At 40.0% G+C, this 23104-nt stretch overlaps 1 protein-coding gene across 1 annotated transcript; it reads left to right on the forward strand.

Moving 5' to 3' along the window:
- The first annotated feature begins 4472 nt into the window (after positions 1-4472).
- SLC38A2 (solute carrier family 38 member 2) lies at positions 4473-15908 on the forward strand. Its single transcript, XM_018559487.1, has 15 exons — positions 4473-4657; positions 4823-4901; positions 5017-5132; positions 6631-6704; positions 6787-6879; positions 6964-7045; positions 8134-8216; positions 8527-8585; positions 9858-10037; positions 10184-10263; positions 10350-10450; positions 11306-11430; positions 11826-11970; positions 12430-12527; positions 15062-15908. The coding sequence occupies exons 1-15, from the start codon at positions 4539-4541 to the stop codon at positions 15158-15160; spliced, it is 1533 nt and encodes a 510-aa protein (XP_018414989.1). The 5' UTR covers positions 4473-4538; the 3' UTR covers positions 15161-15908.
- Positions 15909-23104: the final 7196 nt, after the last annotated feature.

Consider the following 23104-nt stretch of genomic DNA (forward strand, 5'->3'; position numbering starts at 1 on the left):
GTCTCCGCTCTAATTCATCCCAAAGGTGTTCTATCGGGTTGAGGTCAGGACTCTGTGCAGGCCAGTCAAGTTCCTCCACCCCAAACTCGCTCATCCATGTCTTTATGGACCTTGCTTTGTGCACTGGTGCACAGTCATGTTGGAACAGGAAGGGGCCATCCCCAAACTGTTCCCACAAAGTTGGGAGCATAAAATTGTCCAAAATGTCTTGGTATGCTGATGCCTTAAGAGTTAAGGGGCCAAGCCCAACCCTTGAAAAATAATCCCCCCTCCACCAAACTTTACACTTGGCAAAATGCAGTCATGTAAGTACCGTTCTCCTGGCAACCGCCAAACCCAGACAGGTCCATTGGATTGCCAGACAGAGAAGCGTGATTGGTCACTCCAGAGAACACGTCTCCACTTCTCTAGAGTCCAGTGGCGGCGTGCTTTACACCACTGCATCGGACGCTTTGCATTGCACTTGGTGATGTAAGGCTTGGATGCAGCTGCTCGGCCATGGAAACCCATTCCCTGAAGCTTTCTATGCACTGTTGTTGTGCCAATCTGAAGGCCACACGAAGTTTGGAGGTCTGTAGATATTGACTCTGCAGACAGTTGGCGACTTTTGCACATTGTGCACCTCAGCATGCGCTGACCCCGCTCTGTCATTTTTACATGGCCTACCACTTCGTGGCTGAGTTGCTGTTGTTCCCAGTTACTTCCACTTTGTTATAATACCACTAACAGGTGACCGTGGAATATTTAGTAGCAAGGAAATTACACGGAACACCTGAATCCAATGATTTGGAGGGGTGTCCCAATACTTTTGGCAATATAGTGTAGTAATGTTTTGAAAAGCAGAATTAAAGTGAGGGTGAGTCCTGGAGCTTTTAACCATAATGTGCTAGTATGAACAGCCAGAATATTAGCACATTATGGCAGGCTGACATACCAAAGCCTTCTCACTGTTGATTCCACCTTCGTCCCGGTCTTCTTCTGGGTTTTGAGTATTCAACTGGTTGATTGGCCGGGCATGTGCAAGGGACTCCCTTCATTTGAGCATGCCGCGCCTAAGCGGCGTCACCAGGCCGGGTGTCACTCGGTGCGGTCATCGGGTGTCACCCAGTACACACGTCATTACATCACACATGTAAACGCACTGGAACGTGTTGAAAACCCTAGCAAAACCCATTTTTTTTAAATGCACCAGAACACATAACAATGCATCAAAATGCACCTAAACAACGCATCCTGATCTGGTCTGGAGATGGTGTGGACAAGACCTTACACAGTCTTGCCATAGAAACCCAGCCGATCACATTTCTTTTCACTTTTAGGGCCAGTTCACACCAATTGCGATGCGTTCCAGAGCGGTAGCTGCTGGAACGCACTGCAATCGCACACTAAACTCGCTCCTTCGTTCTGCAGCAGGACATTGAAGTCAATGGAACCACAGCCAAAATATTGCCTGCGTTCCGGTCCAGTTAAAACGCCCAAATTAGAGCATGCAGCAATTTTTCACGTACCAAGTGGACCGGAAAGCAGGCAATGGCGGGTGCCATTGACTTCAATACACCGCCACGCCCCCTCCCGACCTAGAACGAAGGGGTGAGTTTAGTGTGCGATATCTGTGCGTTCCAGCAGCTACCACTCTGAATTAGTGTGAAATGGCCCTTATTAATACAGACCTACACTGATATGCATCTTCTATATCTGCCCGGAATTGGGGAGAATTTGGAAAAAAACAGAGCAGGCAGAATCTGTAGCAGTTGCCCATAGTAACCAATCAGCTTCTCTCTTCAATTTGTTCACTCAAGCTTTAAAAATGAAAGAGAGAAGCAGATTGGTTGCTATGGGTTAAAGATTCCGCGGCTCCAGTTTTGATAAATCCCCTCCTGTAAATGAGTACTGAGCTTCACAGATGTGTCTTTTATATGTATATATTTATAGTACTTTCAGAAAGAGAAGTCAGAAACACAGCCTCCAGGTTCTCCCAGTAGCATGCAAGGGCCCCGGTGTTCTATCATGGTTAGTCATATCATGTTTGAAGAATAATGCCCGAAGACTCGTCAAGTTCACGTGAGGCATAGCAGCGCCCTGGCAGCCTACAACAAACACAGCCTATCCTAGCAGAAACGCGCACCAAGGCACATGTCCTCTCAGAGCCCAGGTCAGTGTAGTGGAGAAGGGGGCCTGGCTTTCTGTGTTGATACACAAAGAAAAGTGTATTGATGAAATATGACGCATGGCTCCGCTCCGCCCCTCCTATAGCTATTAAGCGAGGGTTACCCGGGTGATCAGCACTCCTAGAATCGCTGCCGCGTTGGATCGTGCTTTCCTTCAACACTGCTGCTCCTATCTTATTTATTATCTGATTTGTCTTATTTATTTTTACATCCACCTTATTATTATTACTATTGGGGCATCGGGTCTCTGCAGCAAAGAAAGGTAAGAACATGTGTGGGTGACAGACAGTGCAGCACGAGGCTGCTGAATGTGACTTGTGTGTATATACAGTCTTGTCACATTGCTGTGGGGGCTGGATGACTCCAATACAGCTGACTTCAGCTTCACATAACACTGCTAAGATTTGTTCCACGAACGAAAAATCTCCTCGCAACATTCCACAGTGCCATCGGAGACTTGAGAAAGGTCATTGGAGATTTCGTTTTGAATTTAATGATTGGATTTTTGGAATGAATGGAGCTTCCTGAACGAAAACCGCATTCATTCGTTGAGAGAAGAAAAAAAATTCCATCCAGTTCCTTTCATTTTTTTTTCTTCATCGTTACGGACTAAAGCGATCATTTGTTCGACCCCCATTAACTATTAGAAAATTGCACGAACCTTCAGAAAACAAATCTTTTGTTTTATACCAATTTCTACTGGTGGATGGGCAGATTTACTCATCAGCAGGGTAGGAGACTGGGCGGGTCTTTTGGCTGGAAGGTGAATAGATGTCTATCACCTATAGTATGAATTAATGATATCGCAAAAAAGATTCTATCCTACATAGATGTATAGTCTTTCTCTGTAGGGGCTGTATGTAAGCGCTCAGGTTGGATGGCCCGATGGTGAACACAATATGGAGGTAGAGGCTTCTGGGTTGTGTCTGAACTGTAGAGACTTCTATGATATGTATTACATGGAGAGATATTTGTGTAGGTGATGATAATAAGGAATGTAGTAGGGCCTTGGTTCACTTTCTGCACCAGGTCCCTACGTAAACAGTCTATCTATCTGAATTCTATCTGTCTATCCTCTAGAATCTATCTATCTATCGTATATGTCTATCTATCATTTATTAATTCTGTGGATGAGGTCAGTGAATGGAATCAGTTATCCATTCCGTGCTCATTTGTTTCTGGTGACTATGGATTTTGGAGCTGGTTTCATTGGGCTTAAGGCGTCAGTGTGTTCAGAGGAAACCATTTAGCTTGGATGGGATCTGTTTCAATAGTGTGTGGTTGTTGCATCAGATTTCTGTCTCTCTGGTAGAGCAGAGGTTACTGTGTAGAAGTAAGGGAGTGGAAACAAGGAGTGGCCATACAGTGCTTCAATGTACAGCATTGCTGGCTGCTTATTCAGTTTTTTTTTTCTCCTCTAAACTCAGCCCCTATGGAGAATTTTCTAGACACAAGCACCTTCTTTCTTGAAATACTGTCTGATTTAGCTATCGGTTAGTCTAGTGGATTTTTTTAAAACCACCTAGTCAATTCCTTTTCCTTTATTTTTTATTTACGGAGTTTTGTTTTATTTTAAACCTGCTGTATATTTAGGGTAATTATTATTATGCAGGCTTTATATAAAGGGAAAACATACAATTTCAGTGCAAATCAAGACAAGAGGGTTAGGAGGTCCCTGCTTGTGAGAGCTTGCAGCACATCTCTTTTCGTTGAACCTTTTACATTTAATTGCCATGTGTCTTATGTATATTTGTTATGATCATTGATGAGAAAATATATGCTCATTATTCCCCTGGGTTATATAGATGTGTTTTTCATGATAATCACATTAGCCCGACAGTCATTGTGTCTGTTAATGATGGTAGATGGTGAAGCAACATTATGGTTTATCCTTCACAATAATGCTGTCATGTAATACCCAGGCGGTTTAACATCAATATAGTATAAGAGTGGTGATGATGACCACTTTAATAATGATTGACTTTACTATTAAAGCGTTTAAATAATGTATCGTATTCTTATATGGAAGACCCATAACACAATGCCCTGAATTCGGTGGGATTAAATATCTGCTCATGGCCTTGGAATGCATTATGATTGACAAGTGAGGGTGGAGAGGGACATAGGGAGGGGGGATGAGGCGGTCCTTGTTACTTGGAATTTGCTGTATTGTAGATGAGAAGAGCTAGTACTTTTCCACTCTCAAACCTCCTCCCATCTTTCCCTTTTCAGCTGGCTCGTGATGATAAAGCATCACGTGGTCATGTTGCCCACTGCAGTATTGACGTTTTCCTTCCTTGCAGGCACAGCCACACAGACTACATCAACTGTCCTCGTGAACACCTTCTTGGTTCATCTTTTATTATCAATATGAGCAAACAAGAGATGGGAAGGTTTAATATTTCTCCGGATGAGGACAGTGCTAGTTCCAACAGCAACGATGACTTCAATTACCCGGAATATCCAGCAAAGAATCTATCTATTAAAGGGTTAGTACCCTTCGTTTATATGCGTTTCATTATAGTGCAACAATATTGCTATAAAACTCTATATTTAAGTGCAATTGCATCTTATGTGATTAAACTCTTGCACAATATTTGATGCTCATTGGAGATCTAGATCACACAACTCATTAAGTGTTAATTCATTTTTAGGCATTATGATATGGATCCAGAGAACCAAAATTTCCTACTGGAGCCTACTTTGACAAAGAAGAAATGTGAGACTGAATACGTAAGTACATCCCTACGTGTGCATGTTTAAATGTCTCGATAAGCTAGGATAGAATGGGCTGCGTATGGTGTATGTTTTTTGTTACATCATTAACATACTCTATTCTTCTTCTTAGCTTCCAGGGACCACATCTTTTGGCATGTCAGTATTTAACCTCAGTAACGCCATTGTGGGAAGTGGAATTCTAGGTCTATCCTATGCCATGGCTAACACTGGGATTGCACTATTTATGTAAGTATCTCATTTTCAATGATGTCCTTTTTTTTTTTGTTTTCTTGTCATTTTGTGCTGAGGCTTTCTGTAGATGTCACATAGGGCAGTGTATTCTTACTAGTCACCACTAGGGGCAGCATATCTAGGATATGATTTGGAAAGGAATATTTATTATTTAATAAAGAACAACAATGTACACTGTTTCCATTGTGCAGTGTTCTGTACAGTTTTGGCACTGCCTTTTAGTTCCGAAAATGAGGCACATTAAGACAATACCATCCTTTTAAAATAAAGGAAACATTGCTTTCTAACAGTGAAACAAAGCACAAATCCAACCCTCGATTTCTTTAGTCTAAGTCACACTTTCTCTTCAGCTCTTGCAGCTGGTAGTACCATTAGTTCACTGGTATCATCTATATTTTTATGTAGGTCTTATCTCTTATTGGAGACCTTTGTTTAGTCATTATATAAGCAGCGCTGACATTTTTCAACGATATTGGTCACCACCACTGCAAACAATCATGGGCACTGCCATTTACTCATAACATTATTTGTATTACCAGCAGGCTTCTTTTCTTTAAAGTTTGTAATAAACAATAACAAACAAAGAACATTAGGAGCTCTGAAGCATCATTCTTTTAAATTCCTTGTACATTATCCTGTAATATGTGAAATATAGAGGGCACCTATAAAATGTGCAAGCGGTGACCATTTGGTTTACTTTTTAGCTTTACATTATTAGCTTAGATTAAACAAATACTGCATGTTGTTTCTTTAAAGGAGAATTATGAGGCGAGTGATTCTCACTCAGCCTCATAATCTGAGCCGACCTGTGACAATGAAACTGTCACAGGTCGGCTCAGTAGATCGGGAAGTGAGCGAACACATACCGGCTCTCGCTCACTTCCCGATCTATCCGTGCAGAGAGCCGTGACTGTCACTCACGGCGCCCTGCAGGGATTCCCCCCACCCCTCCTCTGTCCGATCCTCCAGCGCTGACTGGCGGAACGGACGGGGGAGGGGGTGGGTGGATCCAGACAGAATTGTCGGGATTCGTTCCGGCTGCAGCGTCTCAGTATACCGCGAGCTGTAGACGCTGTACAGTATACAGTACAGCTGTAGCTGTATACTGAGACCTGGTGACGGAAGGACGCTAGTTTGTGTCCTCCCGTTAACCTTAGGAGAACTGTGGGGAAAAGCCCTAACACCATAGTTCTCCTTTAATGTGTTTTTTATAAGGTATCACTGCTTACATACTTGCAAAATTAGAGATGCGTGGCCCAAGGGGTATTTTGCAGCCTTCAAAGGGTTATGATAATACATGACGCAGCAAGTGCGATAACTCACAGTACAGTGTGAAAGTGACAGGTTTGGGCTGGCCTTGTGTAATAATAAAGTAATGTGTCAGACAGTGGGATCGAAGCCATGAGTCCTCATATACATCAATATTTATTACATTGCTCTAACACACCTTTGCTGGCAACTTTCACCCATTTATTTCTGTTTTGTGTTTTAGGATCCTGTTGACATTTGTGTCAATATTCTCTCTCTATTCCATTCACCTACTGTTAAAGACAGCAAATGAAGGAGGTATGTATTTGATATGTCATATCTTGTGAACGACATGAGCATTTGAGAAATCTTCATTGATAAAATGTTTTAATTTGTTTAGGTTCCTTATTATATGAGCAGTTGGGATATAAAGCATTTGGCCTATTTGGAAAAATTGCAGCTTCTGGATCTATAACCATGCAAAATATTGGAGGTAGGTAATTCACTTCTACCAGTATCACAACATGCAGCTATATATAAGAAAGTGCTTTTTTTACCATATCCTTTATTTTTGCAGCAATGTCAAGCTACCTCTATATAGTGAAGTATGAACTGCCTCTTGTAATCAAGGAGCTAGCCGGTGCTGATCCCAATGCTAAGTAAGTATATTGCAAACTTTTATTTGTTTGAGAAGTGATACAAAAGACCCCATGAAACTTTATTTTTTCAGCATAGCCACAGTTTATTTTACATATAAAGTTAGTAACTTAAACTTTTGGTATTAAGAAGTTATATTTAATCATTATTGAGAGTTTTAAAAGCTTTAACCTAGAACTGTATGATTTGGAAAGAAAGTAATAAGGTAAAAAAAAAAGTGCCCTGCTCAGAAGAACACCCAGTCCAAAGAGAAGAAGTACCTTAAGTGAGGGGCCAAGCAAGTATAGGCTATAGCAGTGATTAGTATATATGAGGGTCAGTGATCAGAGTAACCCTCTCTGAAAAGTTTACATTCATTATACACTAAGAACCTAAGGAAAAATCTGATAAAAGACAGTAGAATGTCCCAGAGTAGAGCCCCAGTAGTCAACCATGTGGGACCGTGGAAACACATATTGAGATGTGAGCTGGGCGCAGGTGAACCAAGTGAGGAAACCAGTCCTGTGCTATAAAGACTGGTTATCTTCAGTAGCTTTCTGTTTTCTAACAGGGCCAACATACTTTACTTATTCTGTTGTGTTAAAAGTTTTATAACAGAGGCCAGTCCCTTTAGCAGTCTTTGCAGTGCTTCAAAGTATTTTTGTTTAGTGACTTAACGCACCACATTCCACTGAAATGCATGCCTGTGGGCAAATAGAGTGCTCTCTTCAGTTGCTCTCTGTTAAGCAAAGGCATGCCTAAGAAAGCATGTTCTAATACCTTGTACTCATAAGATGCCAAAACAAGCCCTTTACTGGCAGTTACATGCTAAATGCTGGAATATTGAGCGTAGTTTTATTAGTTCTTGAACCAGTACTGTGTTCGCTCCCTCAAAGGCATGTGATAGCATTAGCATGACACACTCCAGTTTACATAACTTTAAAAATTATAATAAAATCATCCAGCTGTGACTGTTAAAGCCGTTTAATGTTCTTCCTGGGTTTGAAAGAAGGAACTGTTAAGTAGTATGACCTTATGATTACACAACGCAATTTTACAAATCCTATTTACTATGCTGCCTCTGAATTTATGCTTTGATTTTTTTTTTCAGTGACTGGTACCTAAATGGAGATTATTTGGTTATAATAGTTTCTGTGATCTTCATACTTCCGTTGTCACTACTGAGAAACCTGGGTAAGTTTTTCATGATGTGAAATTAACTCCTTACAATCTGATTATATAATCTATTTAACTCTATTAAGAACAATTACATGGCCAAACAATTTACTAAATTTACATCTAGTCAGTGAGGCTCTTACACTACATAGTTGTTGGTACATCTAGAGGAAATTGTAATTTGTTTGGCCAGTTTTGTACTACAAATTATTATTAATTGACCCGTAATATTTTGCTATTCTTTTTCTTTTGAATTGTGCTTCGTAACTTATCTGTAAGATATTCAAATTGTGTTTTATGTTCTAAGTTCTCTTTATTTTTATTCCAGGATATTTGGGCTACACGAGTGGCTTTTCACTGCTGTGTATGGTGTTCTTCCTCATTGTTGTAAGTATATTACTAAAGGGTCAGTCTTCTCAAAATTATATGCTAGTGGTTACCAGTGTCTGGTGGGTGAAGACACCTGCTGGCTTCTTATATTTTTTAGGGACCCAAGGTGCAAGAACTTCCTGTCTTAGAGCTTGGTTCAGTTTCCATCCACTCAGTCTTTCTTTTTTTTAAAGTCTCCACTCCCTCTGTTCGTCTGTTGCAGTCTCTATGTTATAACATAAATGTAGTCTAGTAATGTGAAAACCGCTAATATTTGCTGGAACAGGCTTAAAACAAGTTCATATGATTTAAATCAATAGTGCAAGACAAAAGCTGGGTCATTGATTTTGGGTAGGGATGCACCGATACTGTTTTTTCAGTATTTAGTACGAGTACCAATATTTATTTTTTGGTACTCGCTGGTACTGGTACTTCCACTAGCATGGAGAGCGGCTAGCAGGCCAATCAGGAAGCCGGGCGGCAGGTTTTACCCACAGTCCAGCTTCCTGATTGCCCGTGAAGCCGCCTCCATGCTGTTTGGCTACCTCGATGTTGATTGGCCAAAAAGCTGGCTTCCCAGCCAATCAGCATCGAGCCAGCCACATAGCATGAAGCCGGCCAGCGAGTCATTACCCTCCACCCGGGTTCATGATTGGCTGGGAAGCCAGCTCCATGTTCCCTCGTGCCACTGCCAGTCAGAGGAAATCTCTTCCTGAGCGGAAGTTCCAGTATCGGGGGTAAGTATCGGAGCATTTGCGCAAGTACTTGCTTAAATACTCGGTATCGATATCAGTGCATCCCTAGTTTTGGGTAGACTTGTCCCTCTAAATTACCACACTTGTGTAGACAAGTTTTTGAAGCATATAGGTATATTGACGAGACAAAAATAGGCAGTATACATAATCCTGAACCAGTGAGTTGGAGTCACATGTGGCCATAAGATTTGGCATTGCTTCCTGTTGGTCTCACTGAGTGCAGATCTTTTCCAATTTGATAAAAGTTTACTGGAAATAATGGTATATTATATTTCAAATCTTTTTTGAGCGTTATTTTTTTATCATAAATGGAGTGTCTTGCTCCCTTTTGTTATATATGATTGTGACTCTGGAACTGGTTAGGACTGGCTGATGTACATTAACATGGAAACTTGTCACTAGCTGATAATTTGTGATACCAACATTTTAGTGATTGGTGAAGTTGGTTTGGTGGAGACCATAGCTATGTCTATGACACTATTTTTATTTAAAATATTTATGCTGTCTTTAATCGTCTTTGTTCTTTGCATTTTAGGTGATCTACAAGAAATTTCAGCTCACGTGTCCTCTTTTGCTGGAAAATGATGCTATCAACATGACTTTAAACCACACGTTGACTCACTTAACCACACATGCTCCGATACACAGTGTTGAGCTGAACGAGACCATTGATGGTGAAATGTGCACACCAAAATACTTTGTCTACAACTCCCAGGTAAAAATGGTTTGGTAAAGTTGACCCATTCTTAGACAACACTCATTTATCGTGCTTTGTTATGATCTAACCATACACATGTTGGTAGGGATTTTAGGTTATATTTATTTGAGTAATTGAGTTTTTTGCCTTTTTTTCTGTTGCAGACGGTGTATGCGGTACCCATCTTAACTTTCTCCTTTGTCTGTCACCCAGCTGTCCTTCCCATTTACCAGGAACTTAAAGGGTATGTTCTGTTCTATTTTAAGCCAGGAAAAGAGCATTGAGTGCCAATGGGCATGTACTAAAAGTATCTTATTCTCCCTCCTGCAGCCGCAGCCGCAAAAGGATGATGAATGTTTCAAACGTGTCCTTTTCCGCTATGTTTGTCATGTATCTTCTGGCTGCTCTCTTCGGATATTTGACTTTCTATGGTAATTATTACTCAGTTACTAATTCATGTGTATTACATAAAATACATTCAACATCTAAGGCTACCAACTTGTTCTGTCTGTAGATGCTAATCAGTAAATGAAACCTGATGCAACTAAACTCCTATCAGCCTGTTTTTGAAAAGTTATCCACTTTCTCCTTTTAATCCCATTTTATTGGGGTACATTTTAAGTGCTGTGTCAGGATATTTGATATGCCAAAACAATTCCTTCTCCTAATCTTTTTTTATTAAATATCATTTAATCTTTAAATCTCTCTGCACAGTTCACTATATTATGAACCTGCTTCAAATCCATGAATCTAAAAATATCATTATCATCAAACCCTTTCATTCTTGATAAGTGAGTCTGGGCCTGGACCCTGATTCAGTGAATTATACTGATCTGCGGTGATTGGCTGTTTGCCAGTTCAGGTCTGATGGTTCACAAGCATAGCAAATCTGTGAACTTGCTCATCACTTCCTTTTATATATTACTTATCTATCTATATCACATACTGCTAACAAAATACTTTCTCTAAGCATTTTTGGGGTATCAGGGAACATTCAAGTACTTGACAATCGTATCATAAAAGCCAACTTCACTGAAAAATCGATACTTCTGTTTTGCATAGTTTTCAGAGAATCCAGTGACAATATATGCCTGACACATCTCAGCCCAGCTTGCACAGACAATGCAAAGCTAAATGACAGTGACACAGTCCTCCCAACAGAGTTAAATAAACAAATAGTTTTAGGGTTCTCAATATGTACAAACCTTAAATATATACAGTATAGTTATATATATATATATATACAGTATATCAAACAAAATCAATTGTCTTTTTATTGTCAACAGGACGGGTCGAGCCGGAATTACTCCACACTTACTCCAAGGTTCCAGGAGCCGGAATAATATTTGTCGTTGTGCGCTTGGCTGTTCTCATGGCTGTCACACTAACTGTTCCTATTGTTATTTTCCCAGTAAGTACTGTTACTTTAAAATATATATATATATTTAAATTTAGGATGGACACCTATAAATGCAATATAGCTAACATTCAGTTAACTGTAAATGCAGTACAACTCTTAAACAAAATGCAGTTTAGATTTTATTGGAGACTGTGAAAGACAAAATAAACATAAACAAGTTCACATGGAAAAGCTGGCTGCAAGTATATATTTTTTGCAGAACATTATCTTTGATCATAATATTACATTACATAAAAATTGCATTGTAGGGCACAAGAAATTTTAATGCAAGCTGTGTTGCATGAGTTTACTGCATCTGTAGATAAAAAGTTTCTATATTGTCAGTTGATTTACTTTTCCTCTTGTGTTGTTTTGAATGTACTCAACATTGCTATGCTTTATATTAGATCCGCAGCTCCATCACTCAGCTGTTGTGCTCTGGGAAGGACTTTGCATGGTGGCGCCACATTCTGATCACACTTCTTATTTTGGCATTCACCAATTTCCTGGTCATTTTTGTCCCAACCATCAGGGATATCTTTGGATTTATTGGTGAGTCATTTGGTCCATGGCAAAAGATAAGATAATGTCCAAAATGCATGATCTATCTGTCAGCTTCTTCTTAGTTATGCATTAGACTCATTGGGGTCTATTCACAAAGCTGCCGAAGGATCTGGCCGTAGCTTCGGCCGATCCTTCGGCTAGCTTCGGCACCAGGACCCCTTCGGTTCAGGAGAACCGAGGGGGTGCTGTACGGCTATTCACAATAGCCCGTACAGCTCCCGATCACGGCCGAGCAGCTCAGTCGAGCGCTGAGCCGTGCTGAAAGACGAAGCTGGCCGAGACGGCTGCCCTCGGCAGCTTTGTGAATAGACCCCATTGTGTTGCATTGGGAGTAAATAAGTTGTATACCACTGGAAAAAATGATGCCTGGCAGTAAATAGTTTATTTAATAATCAGCTGCTTGTGTAGAAACTAATTAATCTTTTCTATTGTAATGTTTTATTCTAGGTGCCTCTGCTGCTGCTATGCTGGTCTTTATCCTGCCATCAGCTTTTTACCTCAAGCTAGTGACAAAGGAACCCATGAGATCAGTGCAGAAGATTGGGGTAAGCATCCTATTATGTGAAAGATGGTTTTGTACAGCAACAATCAGAACTCTGTTTCATAGTGTATATGTTTGCATGTTTGTTTGTCTATTACAATCTATGTGTTCTTCAAATAGTCCAAGTTTAGAAAGAGCACATACAGTAGACCCAAAATTTACTCTAGTCAACCAGGGTTAAACACTAGGCAGGTTATTCACAAAGCTGCCGAAGGCAGCCGTGTGAATAACCGACCCGAAGTGAAGTGAGCCGAACGCTGTTCGGCTATTCACTTCAGGCTTGTGCGGCTGATTTCAGCTGTACACCGGCTAAAATCAGCTGTACATCGGCTTGCTGGCTTCGGGTCGGCCAAACATGCTCAGCGTGTTCGGCCGACCCGAAGTGCAGAAGGAGTTCGACTCAGCCGATCCAACATTTGGATCGACTAAGCTGATCCTCCGGCAGGCTACTCCTGCTGTTCGGCCTATTATCATAGGGGACGAATAGCAGTGAATGAATAGCCGAATGCCGCCCAGCGGCATTTGGCTCGGCTATTCTGCTCGATACCTCCGTGGTACCGAGCAGAATAGAAAAACAGTAAAAAAAAAAAAAAATTTTAAATAGAAACCGATTGGGCGGAGCTAGCAGTGACATCTAGCTCCACCCAATTGTTTTCTATTGGCCGGGACCAGCTGTCATCACAATGAGAGCTCGGCTGCGCCAGCGGTAATATCAAAGCCGGCTCCGCTAAGCTCTCATTGTAATGACCAGTGACATGTGGTACCTCTTGCTCAAGGTGAGGCATTCCCCAGCCCCGCCTACCAAAGCTCCGACTCCTGTCGTCTTAAGCTCCGCCCCCGCCAGACAAAGCCCCGTCCCAAAGCTAGTGTAAAGGAGGAAGGGAGGAGCCTCCGTGTCCCTCACTTGCTCCTCACCACTGAGGCTCCGTGACCGGTTACACAGCGGGGAGGATTTCCCTGCTGTGTAACCTGTTAGATGCCGATCTGAATGGAGAAAAAGCTGTCAGCTTCAGCCATGAAGCTGTCAATCACCAGAGGTGGATCTGAAGTTCTCCATGAGGTCCACCTCTGCTGATTGACAGCAGCAGTAGGCGGGTGCAATATCCAGCCTACTATTGGCTATTCCAATTTGAAATGGCCAATAGCAGCCTAGCTATTCATTCCTATGCTATTTGTTGTTTTTTTATTTCTTTACTCTGACGGCGTGCTGCGACAGCTGTCAGAATAATAGAAAAAAAACAAACATAGCTGGGGAATCAGCAGATAACAGGGAGCTAATGCTTCCCCTGTTACTGTATCTGATGCTTTTTTTTCTTTGTATTCAGACAGCAGCTGCACACAAAAAATAAACAGGGAATCGGCCGATATCAGGGGGGAGACAGTCTAGGATTGGTCAGGGCATTTTTTGTATTTTTAAATGGGGGTCCCTCCTTACATTTATAACGTTTGGGAGGAGGAGCCCACGCTGTGTTTATTTATTTGTTTACATTAGGGATGCACAGATACTTTTCGAGTACCAGTGCAGATACTTAGCATTTTCATGAGAACTACCAGGGTTGCTGCGGTTGCAGCTGGGGCCGGGCTCTGGCGCTCCACCACTGTCCTGAAATCATTAGTCTGTATTGCTTTAGAAAAACTGTCACATGACAATAAACAAAAATGTATCAGTACTCGTACTTGTAAGTACTCGGAAAGTACCAGTACTCGTACTCGCAAAACTGGTATCTGTGCATCCCTTTATTTATATTTATAAAAACAAAATCGTACATTAAAACAGAGATGTACAAATCCCAGGAGCTCCGTGTGCTCCTTACAAATGACAGCTGCCTCCTAATTTTTTAATTTTTCTCTAGTGTAGTCTTGGAGCTCAAAAGTATCGGTACATGTACTCATACTTGTACCGAGCACTGTACTTGGTATCTGTGCAACCCTAGTTTACATATTGTGGAGTTAACAGTCTGCTTCGACAGACTGTTCTCCCCGCTTCAGCTGTGTGTTAAACTCAGTTGAGCCGAAGCATATGCTGTACGGGCTATTGTGAATAGCCCGTACAGCGGCCTTTTGGTTCCACTGAACCGAAGGGCTCCCGCAGTCGAAGCGAGCCGAAGGATTGGCAAAGGTTCTGCTTAATCCTTCGGCTCCTTGAAGTGAATAACCCTCTAGGTATATTTTCCTCTCTGTTGAAAAGGCCATACATTTTTACCTTACTGCCAATACTCAAATGTGTATTCAGTGTACAAATACTTATTGTCAGCTTGAAAATAGTGACCATATATAACCATACTTAATCATGGCCTTTTAGCTACATAGAAATATGGCGCTAAGCCTTCCGAGAGCTAAAATGAGACCCCGGCCTTTTCATACTGTGAAACCCCCATACTGTTTGGAGGTGTAAAAAAGAAAGTAGAATAATAAACATTAATAATAATTCATAAAATGTATGACAATCATTGTATTTAACTTCAGGTACTCTGGCTCATTTCATATAATCACACTAACTCTACAGATGAAATTACAACTTTCTTTTTTTTTTTGTAGGCTACACTATTCCTCATTAGCGGCTTTGTGGTTATGACTGGAAGTATGACCTTGATTATTATTGACTGGATCCACAGTGCTTCTCCTGACAAACACTAGACAAATTGGTGAGCAACATGGCACTTTTCTTGAAGTGGAACTGTTCACTCCCAACCTTTCTACTGAGAATGAAATGTAACCATTGCTTGCAGTTTAACTTCCTTCAAGACATCCATTCTTGTAGAACAAAGAGACTCTTGAGAGATTAGTTCTACATCTCAACAAGGACAATGCCTTCTTTATTCCAAAGGTTCTTGCAGAAGGAAGTAATTTTATTCCATTCTGGAGAATGGACACACAATCTAAACTTTATTGAAGCCACATGGTTGGTTGTTGTCAATTATTGTTACTCATACTTGTATGTTATTACTTGAATGTGCCTACAGGAACCATTTGAAGTGAGTAAATGTTACACAGCAAAAGTGTTCATCTGGTGGAGGGTTCAGATCCCTCCCCTCTTTTTGTACCAAAAATTGCTCACCAAATTGGACACATTTCTGAGGGGAGTTACACAGAAACTGTGCTTAAAGAACCCTTTACTGGTTTGCTTCAGTATATTTAAACATAGTCAGTATTTTAGTAAATATTCACTTGAGCATGGGATATGGAGAGAAACATTTGTAAAAGCAGACTGAACAATGTTTTCTGTGTCACCAGCTTACTGCTGGAAAGTGTAGTTTATCTTCATACTGAAATGGCCTTTCTGAACATGAAAAAAAAAATTGAAAGTCGAAATACTCCTTTTAGCATGGGTGCAACGACTTTGTCAAATTATTCTTACCTGGTTATTTAAGCAACACAGGATGTTAAAAAAAAAGTTAACGATCAGACCTTTATCATGTTACTTGCAGGTATCTTCTACGCACGGTACATACGTGAGATATTTAAATGGCTAATTTATTGCAGCCCTTGACAGTTTACATCATGTATAGTTTTTTTTTCAATATTTAAATGTTTAATTTATAAATTACTGAATTACTTGAGCAACTTTGTTTTCTGTTTTCCTAAACATGAACCACAGGGCCTGATTTGTTCTTCTATTGCTCAGAACATGTTTACTGTGTGCATTGTAGAAAGTAATCCCCACAATCCTGTAAGTCACACTTACACTGCCAATTTAGAATGTTTAATGACTGAAAAATCACCAGAAGGCCATAAGTCTTTACACAATATTTTACAGTTTTTTTCTTGCATGTGAGCATAAGATACCAAGAGGTTGAAACCATATATGTTACATGCAAGACTAAACAGACTGTTCCAAATTAAAGTGTACTTGCTTCCTATGCAGAGTTAATAACGTGCTTTGCAAAAGCCATTTTTATCAGGAGCTGAAACATGCATTATTGATGTAACTAATACTATATTGATACCTACTACAGATTGCTGACATTCTGTATAGGCAATACGTACACAACAAACCGGTACAACAATATATTGTTAGTTCTCGCATATAATGTACAGTAGATTGCATTGCTATTCACATAATTAACGCACAGTCTTACCATACAGATATTATTATCCAACTTATGTACACAGCAGATAAAGCTGTTTCTGTATGAACACACTACTTATATAATTTTTTAATATAAATACAGGTGTATAACATGTGCAGTGTGATAGTTCAAATACCTGCTATAAATAACCAAGGAAAATAACATTAACACACCTTTTCATCATGAAAATCTTTAAAACGCCACTTCTATCATCTCATTGTCTTCCACGGATGAATATATACTCTAATGTGCTCTTTGTAGAACATTGACTCATTTAAAAGCAACCTATTTTTCAATATTTATGATATATGTATAAAAGAACTGTGTAAATATATAAATAGCCTGTAAATATTTCAGTTGTAGATACATTTTTATTTGTTAAATATGTTGACCGTCTTCATCATTGTTTGGAGATGGTTAACACAAAGCATTCAAGGGAACCTCTAACCTAGAAATGAAGCAGTACATATCTTGTGACATCAATGCCCCTACCAGTAGTGTTTTTATTTAAGAGTGAGCTGTTTATTTCTTCAGTAATGCGGTGTAAAGGGAATTAAAGCTTGGGACAAAAACATGTTCCTGTTCATTTCAGTGAAAACGGTTTTGTATTATTATACCTCTCCACTTTCCAACTATAGAGCTTTAAAAGCATACCCAGACAGCAAGGATCCTTTTGGAAAGACACTGACATCTTGCTCATATAAGCCTTTATTTAATAACATGCCTCAAAAAACAACAATGAAGAGGTTACCATAGCATTCAGTCAGCTTTAAGCAGTTTTGGAAAGTGAAAGATGTTTACATAAGTTAAGGGTCTGGTAAGACAAATGTTGGAGCAATTGATAAAGCAAAATTTACTCTACCTCCTGCTTTGTAACATATTATAGAAGGAGACCCATGTGTATGGCATTTCACCATAGACATCAATAACCTCGTTGTCAGATTTTGTTCAACTGCCAAAATTACTAGGGAAATTTTTAGCCCATTTTGGACATGCCAGGAACCCATCCTTGGCTGTGTTCGAATATCTGTCAGCAGCAGACATCGTAAGAAACACCTTACGGTTAACATCATAGCCTGAAGTGGTAATGCCATTTTAATAGGGACTTTGATCGTTTAAGCAAGGTATAACACATTTATTTTTAGGCAGTCTCTTTCCTATGATACAAACTTAACACTTACACCGTGTAACACACTGAAAAGGTTTTTAAACAAGCAAAAACCTCATCACCCTCTATAAGATACTGTATATAGAATATTAGAAATGGAGAAAATTGTAGCTGCTTATTAAACTATGATTGGATATTTCATAACAAGTACTACTTCAGAATTCTTGACTCTATAATTTGTTTGATTTGTTTTTTTATAAACGTTTGACTTTGGGCCTTCCATTACAATAGTTGAAAAAAACAAAAATCAGATTGGTCAACGAATGAAATTACTTCTATGTTTGCAGTACACTATTTTACAGTGCTTGGAAGGTCCATATTATGTCTAATAAAACAACTGACAGCTAGGGGTCCATTTTTGTAAATAAATCAGTTATCTTTTTTTCTTAATGGTTTTGCCATTCATGGGGTAGTAGAATTAGCACATGGATTTTGCTTATTTTACTGTTAAATACAACATAGGGGCTCATGCAATACATATTTTAGCATCTCTTGTATAAATGTAAAATATGACTATTGTTTAAGCCAACAAGTGTTGGTGAAGTCGTTTTGAGTTTCAATGAAACATTGTATGCCTTTAATTGACCTAAATAAATAAATAATAAAGAAAATGCATTGTTGGTTTTTGTATGTTATTGTCAGGTATACCATTTGAAACTGATTTGTGATATGTATACAGTATATATTCTATACATTTTGAAAATAATATAAAGGTAAGGTGTTTGCTTTACCTTTTTACCTGTTGATTTTTGCCACACCAATACTGGTTCATTGCTTTATAATAATTGGAACATATCACTGCCAATAAAGGAGGATCATAAGCAGCGTTTTATAGCTGGCAATAGTGGCATTTGCACACAAAGCATAAACACTCGTGACATCAGTGGAAAAGTGGACTGACGTCTTATATTTCCTTATAATCACCAGAAAAGAGATGGAATCTGATTGATTGCTATTAGCCATTTGTTTGCTTTCTTTGTTAAATAAACATGCCCCAATGCTCTTTTTTTCAGGTTCACACTACATACTATAAAAGAGACCTGGTATTTAGCCACTGGATCTGCCTAAATTCACGCTTCACGGTGCCCTCCTGCTCCTTGTACCTATTGAGATGGCGGCAGGAGTGCTCGACAGAAAACCCCTAGTGCTCAGCTCTCTAGGGGAAAAGCAATAGTGTTTAGCCACAAAAATCCATCCCAGCCAGTCAGCTTTCCCCCCCAACAAGGCTCGGGCAGGAGATGTCTGTTGTCATTCAGTAATCTAAATGTAAGCAGGCAATGTCAGGCAAATGTTTTCACTTGTGTGTTGGAGATTGCATGTCTGACTGACCTAGAGCAAGATTTCATGAATGTTTTTGGCTACTTTTTGGTTTTCATTAATTTGTCAGATGTTACCCCTGTTAGTGATAAATTAAGGTCCTCAGATAAAGCAGAACTCCAGAATTTTGAAAATGACCCCCACATTGCAAGGGTTGAGTGCTCGTTTTGTCTAGGGATCGAAAATAAAGAAATACCTGATCCTCTGTCTCACCTGGCTGCTAAACCGGTCCCAGCAGTCTCTCCTCCCCAGGGCTCCGGCACTCTAAGGATCCAATACAGATCTATTAGATGTAAAGACTCTGAGGGACATACATCTGGAGAGGACGGGGAGCAAGGTGACCAGTTACTGCTGCAGAACCGAGGATCAGGTATTTCTTTATTTTTGATCGTGGACCAAAACGTCTTGATTGTTCTTTAAGAAACATACAAACATGTAAATAAGCATACAAAGTTTGGGGGGTTTTTATTTGGAAAATAGTCTGTAATGTGAACATACCTCAAATGCAGGTGCACAGATTACACACAAAGTTGAATGAGCCAGAACATTGACAAACAGCCCTCCCTCTTCTCTTCTCATAGGGCCCATGGGGTTTTTATATTAGACTGTAAGCAGATAGTGCTGCTGGGCTGTATCTTTAGAAAACCCGAGAAAAATCAGTGTCATGAGTACACTCAATATTAAATGTTTATTTGTCAAATAAAGTTTTTAAATAAATAATCAATCATGGAAAGATAGAAAAAGGAATACTTGTATACTAAAAAATTACCAAAAACATTATGATTTTCCTTCAAACATCTATACTGAAAGAAACACTGTTTGAACTGAGAAGGCAAAGGGAGTAGACTGGACCTTTTTTTAAATTTACATGTGAAGTGTTCCGAGCGAACCTAAACACAGGCACACATACTTTAGCAGTATTGTTAAGGACTAAAGGCCCATTGAGTAGCTTTGCAAGTTTGACCTAATGGGTTGATTCACTAAAGGCAAATAGGTTGTTCACTTTGCAAGGGAATTTGCAATTTGCAGGGGAATTTTCCCTTAGCTTAGTGAATGTGGTAAAATTTAACTTTGCAATTGCATTTTTGCTCACACATGATTGGATGATGGAAATCAGCAGAGATTCACCTCATTCACTAAACTAAAGGAAAACTTACAAAGTGCAAATTCCCATGAAAGGTGAACAGCCTATTTGCCTTAAATAAACCCCAGTATGTCCTTACTCTGTACTGTCCCCTTGCAACTATTAGACCTAAACACTATGCAAGACGGGTACCCACGGTGCAAATTTTGGACGGTTAGTGATGAACTTACTAAAATTCGCACAGTGGGTGCCGCTGTCAGCACCCTTCCGTCTGGAATCCCTCGATCAACTGATTGCAGGAGCCAGATGGAAAATTCTCGGCTGAAGGGAGCTTGGAGCTAAGCTGCTAGCTCTGTTTGAGTATTCTGAAAGCAGCCGGCTGCTGCTGTCAAAATACAGTGCAAACAGCGGTGGATTCATCCACCAACACTTGTAAGCGTTGGTGGAGGAATCTGTTCGTTCATACCTCAGGTACTGTTTGTGTGACAAATGATTTTGTCACCAGCCATGAAACACTAAAACAAATGAGAAGTGATACGAATTAGTGACAGTTAGCATTGCCAGTTAGAGAATCCCTCTAAATAGAAAGATTCTTATAAAACAGCAAATACTGCTGCAATGAAACATCAAAAACAACTACTAATGTACTGAGAATGATGATGAAAAAGAATGAGAAACTTTTAATTTGATTTATTAATGGAACAGCGGCTGTTCAATTTGTAAAGGTAAAGTTAGTACATTACGTAAAGCTATGTTTGTTTTGAATGCCTATTCACGTGCATAGCATGATATGGTATTCACAGTGAGCGCAGTTTCACCTTATTTACCATACACTTTTCTAGGTGAACAGCCTCCACTCGTTTAGTGAGTAAACCCTACTGTCTCTGGCAAAATATTTTAATATCAGTCAAAGATTGTTGTTATTGATTATATGAATTCCAACAAATGTTTGTTAAAATATTAAACATAAAATTGCAAGCCATAGATGCACAGATCTCATAGGCAAGCCTGAGATCTGATCATTCTAAGAATGATTAATAAGTATTGGATTTTGGTTCCACATCACTTAATTAATGCATGAATAGTAAAGGAATATTTAATTTTCTTATGTGAATGGTCAGAAATTTCTCATCCATCTGGAGGAGTTATTGAGGAATCCAAAAGGGCATACACTTAGGGGTCTATTCACAAAGCTGCCGAAGGATCTAGCCGTAGCTTTGGCTGATCCTTCGGCTAGCTTCGCCCCCTGGGCACCTCACCTGTTGTACGGGCTATTCACTATAGCCCTACAGCTCCCGCAGTCGGCCGAGCGGCTCAGTCGAGCCGAAGACATATGCCTTGGCTCGACTGAGCCGAGGTGAAAGGCGAAGCTGGCCGAACTGACAGCCTGCTACTGACAGCTGGGCGGAGCCAGCTGTCATCTCACGGCTGGCTCCAGCCACTTGCAGAGACAGATCAGCGTCCCCTGGTTACCAGGAGTTTCCCACTATTAGATAGTGGCTCCCGGCCGCCCGGGAGAGAAACACTTTCTCCCGGAAAGGTTTACTTTGCTCGATCCCTGCTCTGTTCTTTTTTTGTTTTTTCTACTGACATTGGAGCCACTGGCCGCCGTCAGTCAGAAAGAAAAAAACAGCATAGGAATGCAACCCTTGCTTATAACCTCAGGCAGTGAAGGTCCTTCCTCCTGCATCAAATGGTGATAACTCAAATGGTGCACAGTTCAGTGAAATAGTACTCTAAAGCCCAGGCTGGCATGTTGATGCACCCCCAAGGGCATGTCCATGACAGCTTGGGAAGCTGGCCATTATTCAACCTGGAACTCTAAAGTTCTAATTTAACAGATAACGCATAACAGCAAATCAAAATGTAAAAAGATCCAGTTAATGGTGGTGGTCAAAAATGCCCTGTAAATAAAAATCACAGACTTGCAAAGGCTTGATTAAGTTCGTAACTGTTCAAATAACCAAAGTGGAGTGCAGAAGAACATCTCTGAATGTTAAAGATAATAAAACTTGCAGAGGATAGGCTACAGCAGCAGAAGATCAAACGTGGTTTAATTCCTGTCTGCTATGAACAGGAAAATTAGGCTACCATATGGAATACTTTTGTCTGGTCTGGGAAATCTTGATTTCGCCTGTGACATGCAGGTGGCAGTGTCTTCTCTAGTGTCAACAGTTCAGGTCGGTGGCGTAATAGTGTTAGGGGTGTTTTCCTAGCATGCATGATACCATAATACCTGTTGAGAATCAATTAAATGGAACAGTGCACTGATCTATTATAGTTGACCATGTTCACCTCCCTATGTGTACACAAAGGTTTTCACATATACTGTATATTGGAAAGATAGATAGATAGATAGATAGATAGATAGATAGATAGATAGATAGATAGATAGATCTTTGCATTATCATTAAACCATTTGAAACGTTCAAATAAAACATAAGACAGAACGTTTGATCTGGATTGGGATAGGCAATACAAGCACTTATTATTCATCATTTTAAAAACAGGGGTGGGCAACTCTAGCCCTCCAGCTGTGCTATACCTAGAAAACCCAACATGCCTCCGGAAGCCGTGCCTGTAACTGTCAGTCTTGGAATGCCTCATGGGACTAGTAGCTCTACAACAGGTGGAGGGACAGAGTTGTCCACCCCTGGTATAAAATATGGCTCTTTTATTTATTTTTCAGGAAAAAAAAAAAGTGAAAACTTATGTCACACACACAGTGTTACTTAATACAGAGGCAACTACTTCCACCATATATGTTCCTTATTACTTAAACCTTATATGTTATTAAAATATATCTACAACTAAAACATTTTTTTTTACATTTTGGCTAGAACAGGAAACTTGGACGACCCATCTTCACTTCCTGTTCTGTAGAGACATAAGAAGTGAGAGGAAATCTCTCCAATGTGAGGGAAATAGCCTCAGTCACTAGA

Source organism: Nanorana parkeri, unplaced genomic scaffold (assembly GCF_000935625.1).
Source record: "Nanorana parkeri isolate BGI_ZX_2015 unplaced genomic scaffold, ASM93562v1 scaffold399, whole genome shotgun sequence".
Classification (NCBI taxonomy): domain Eukaryota; kingdom Metazoa; phylum Chordata; class Amphibia; order Anura; family Dicroglossidae; genus Nanorana; species Nanorana parkeri.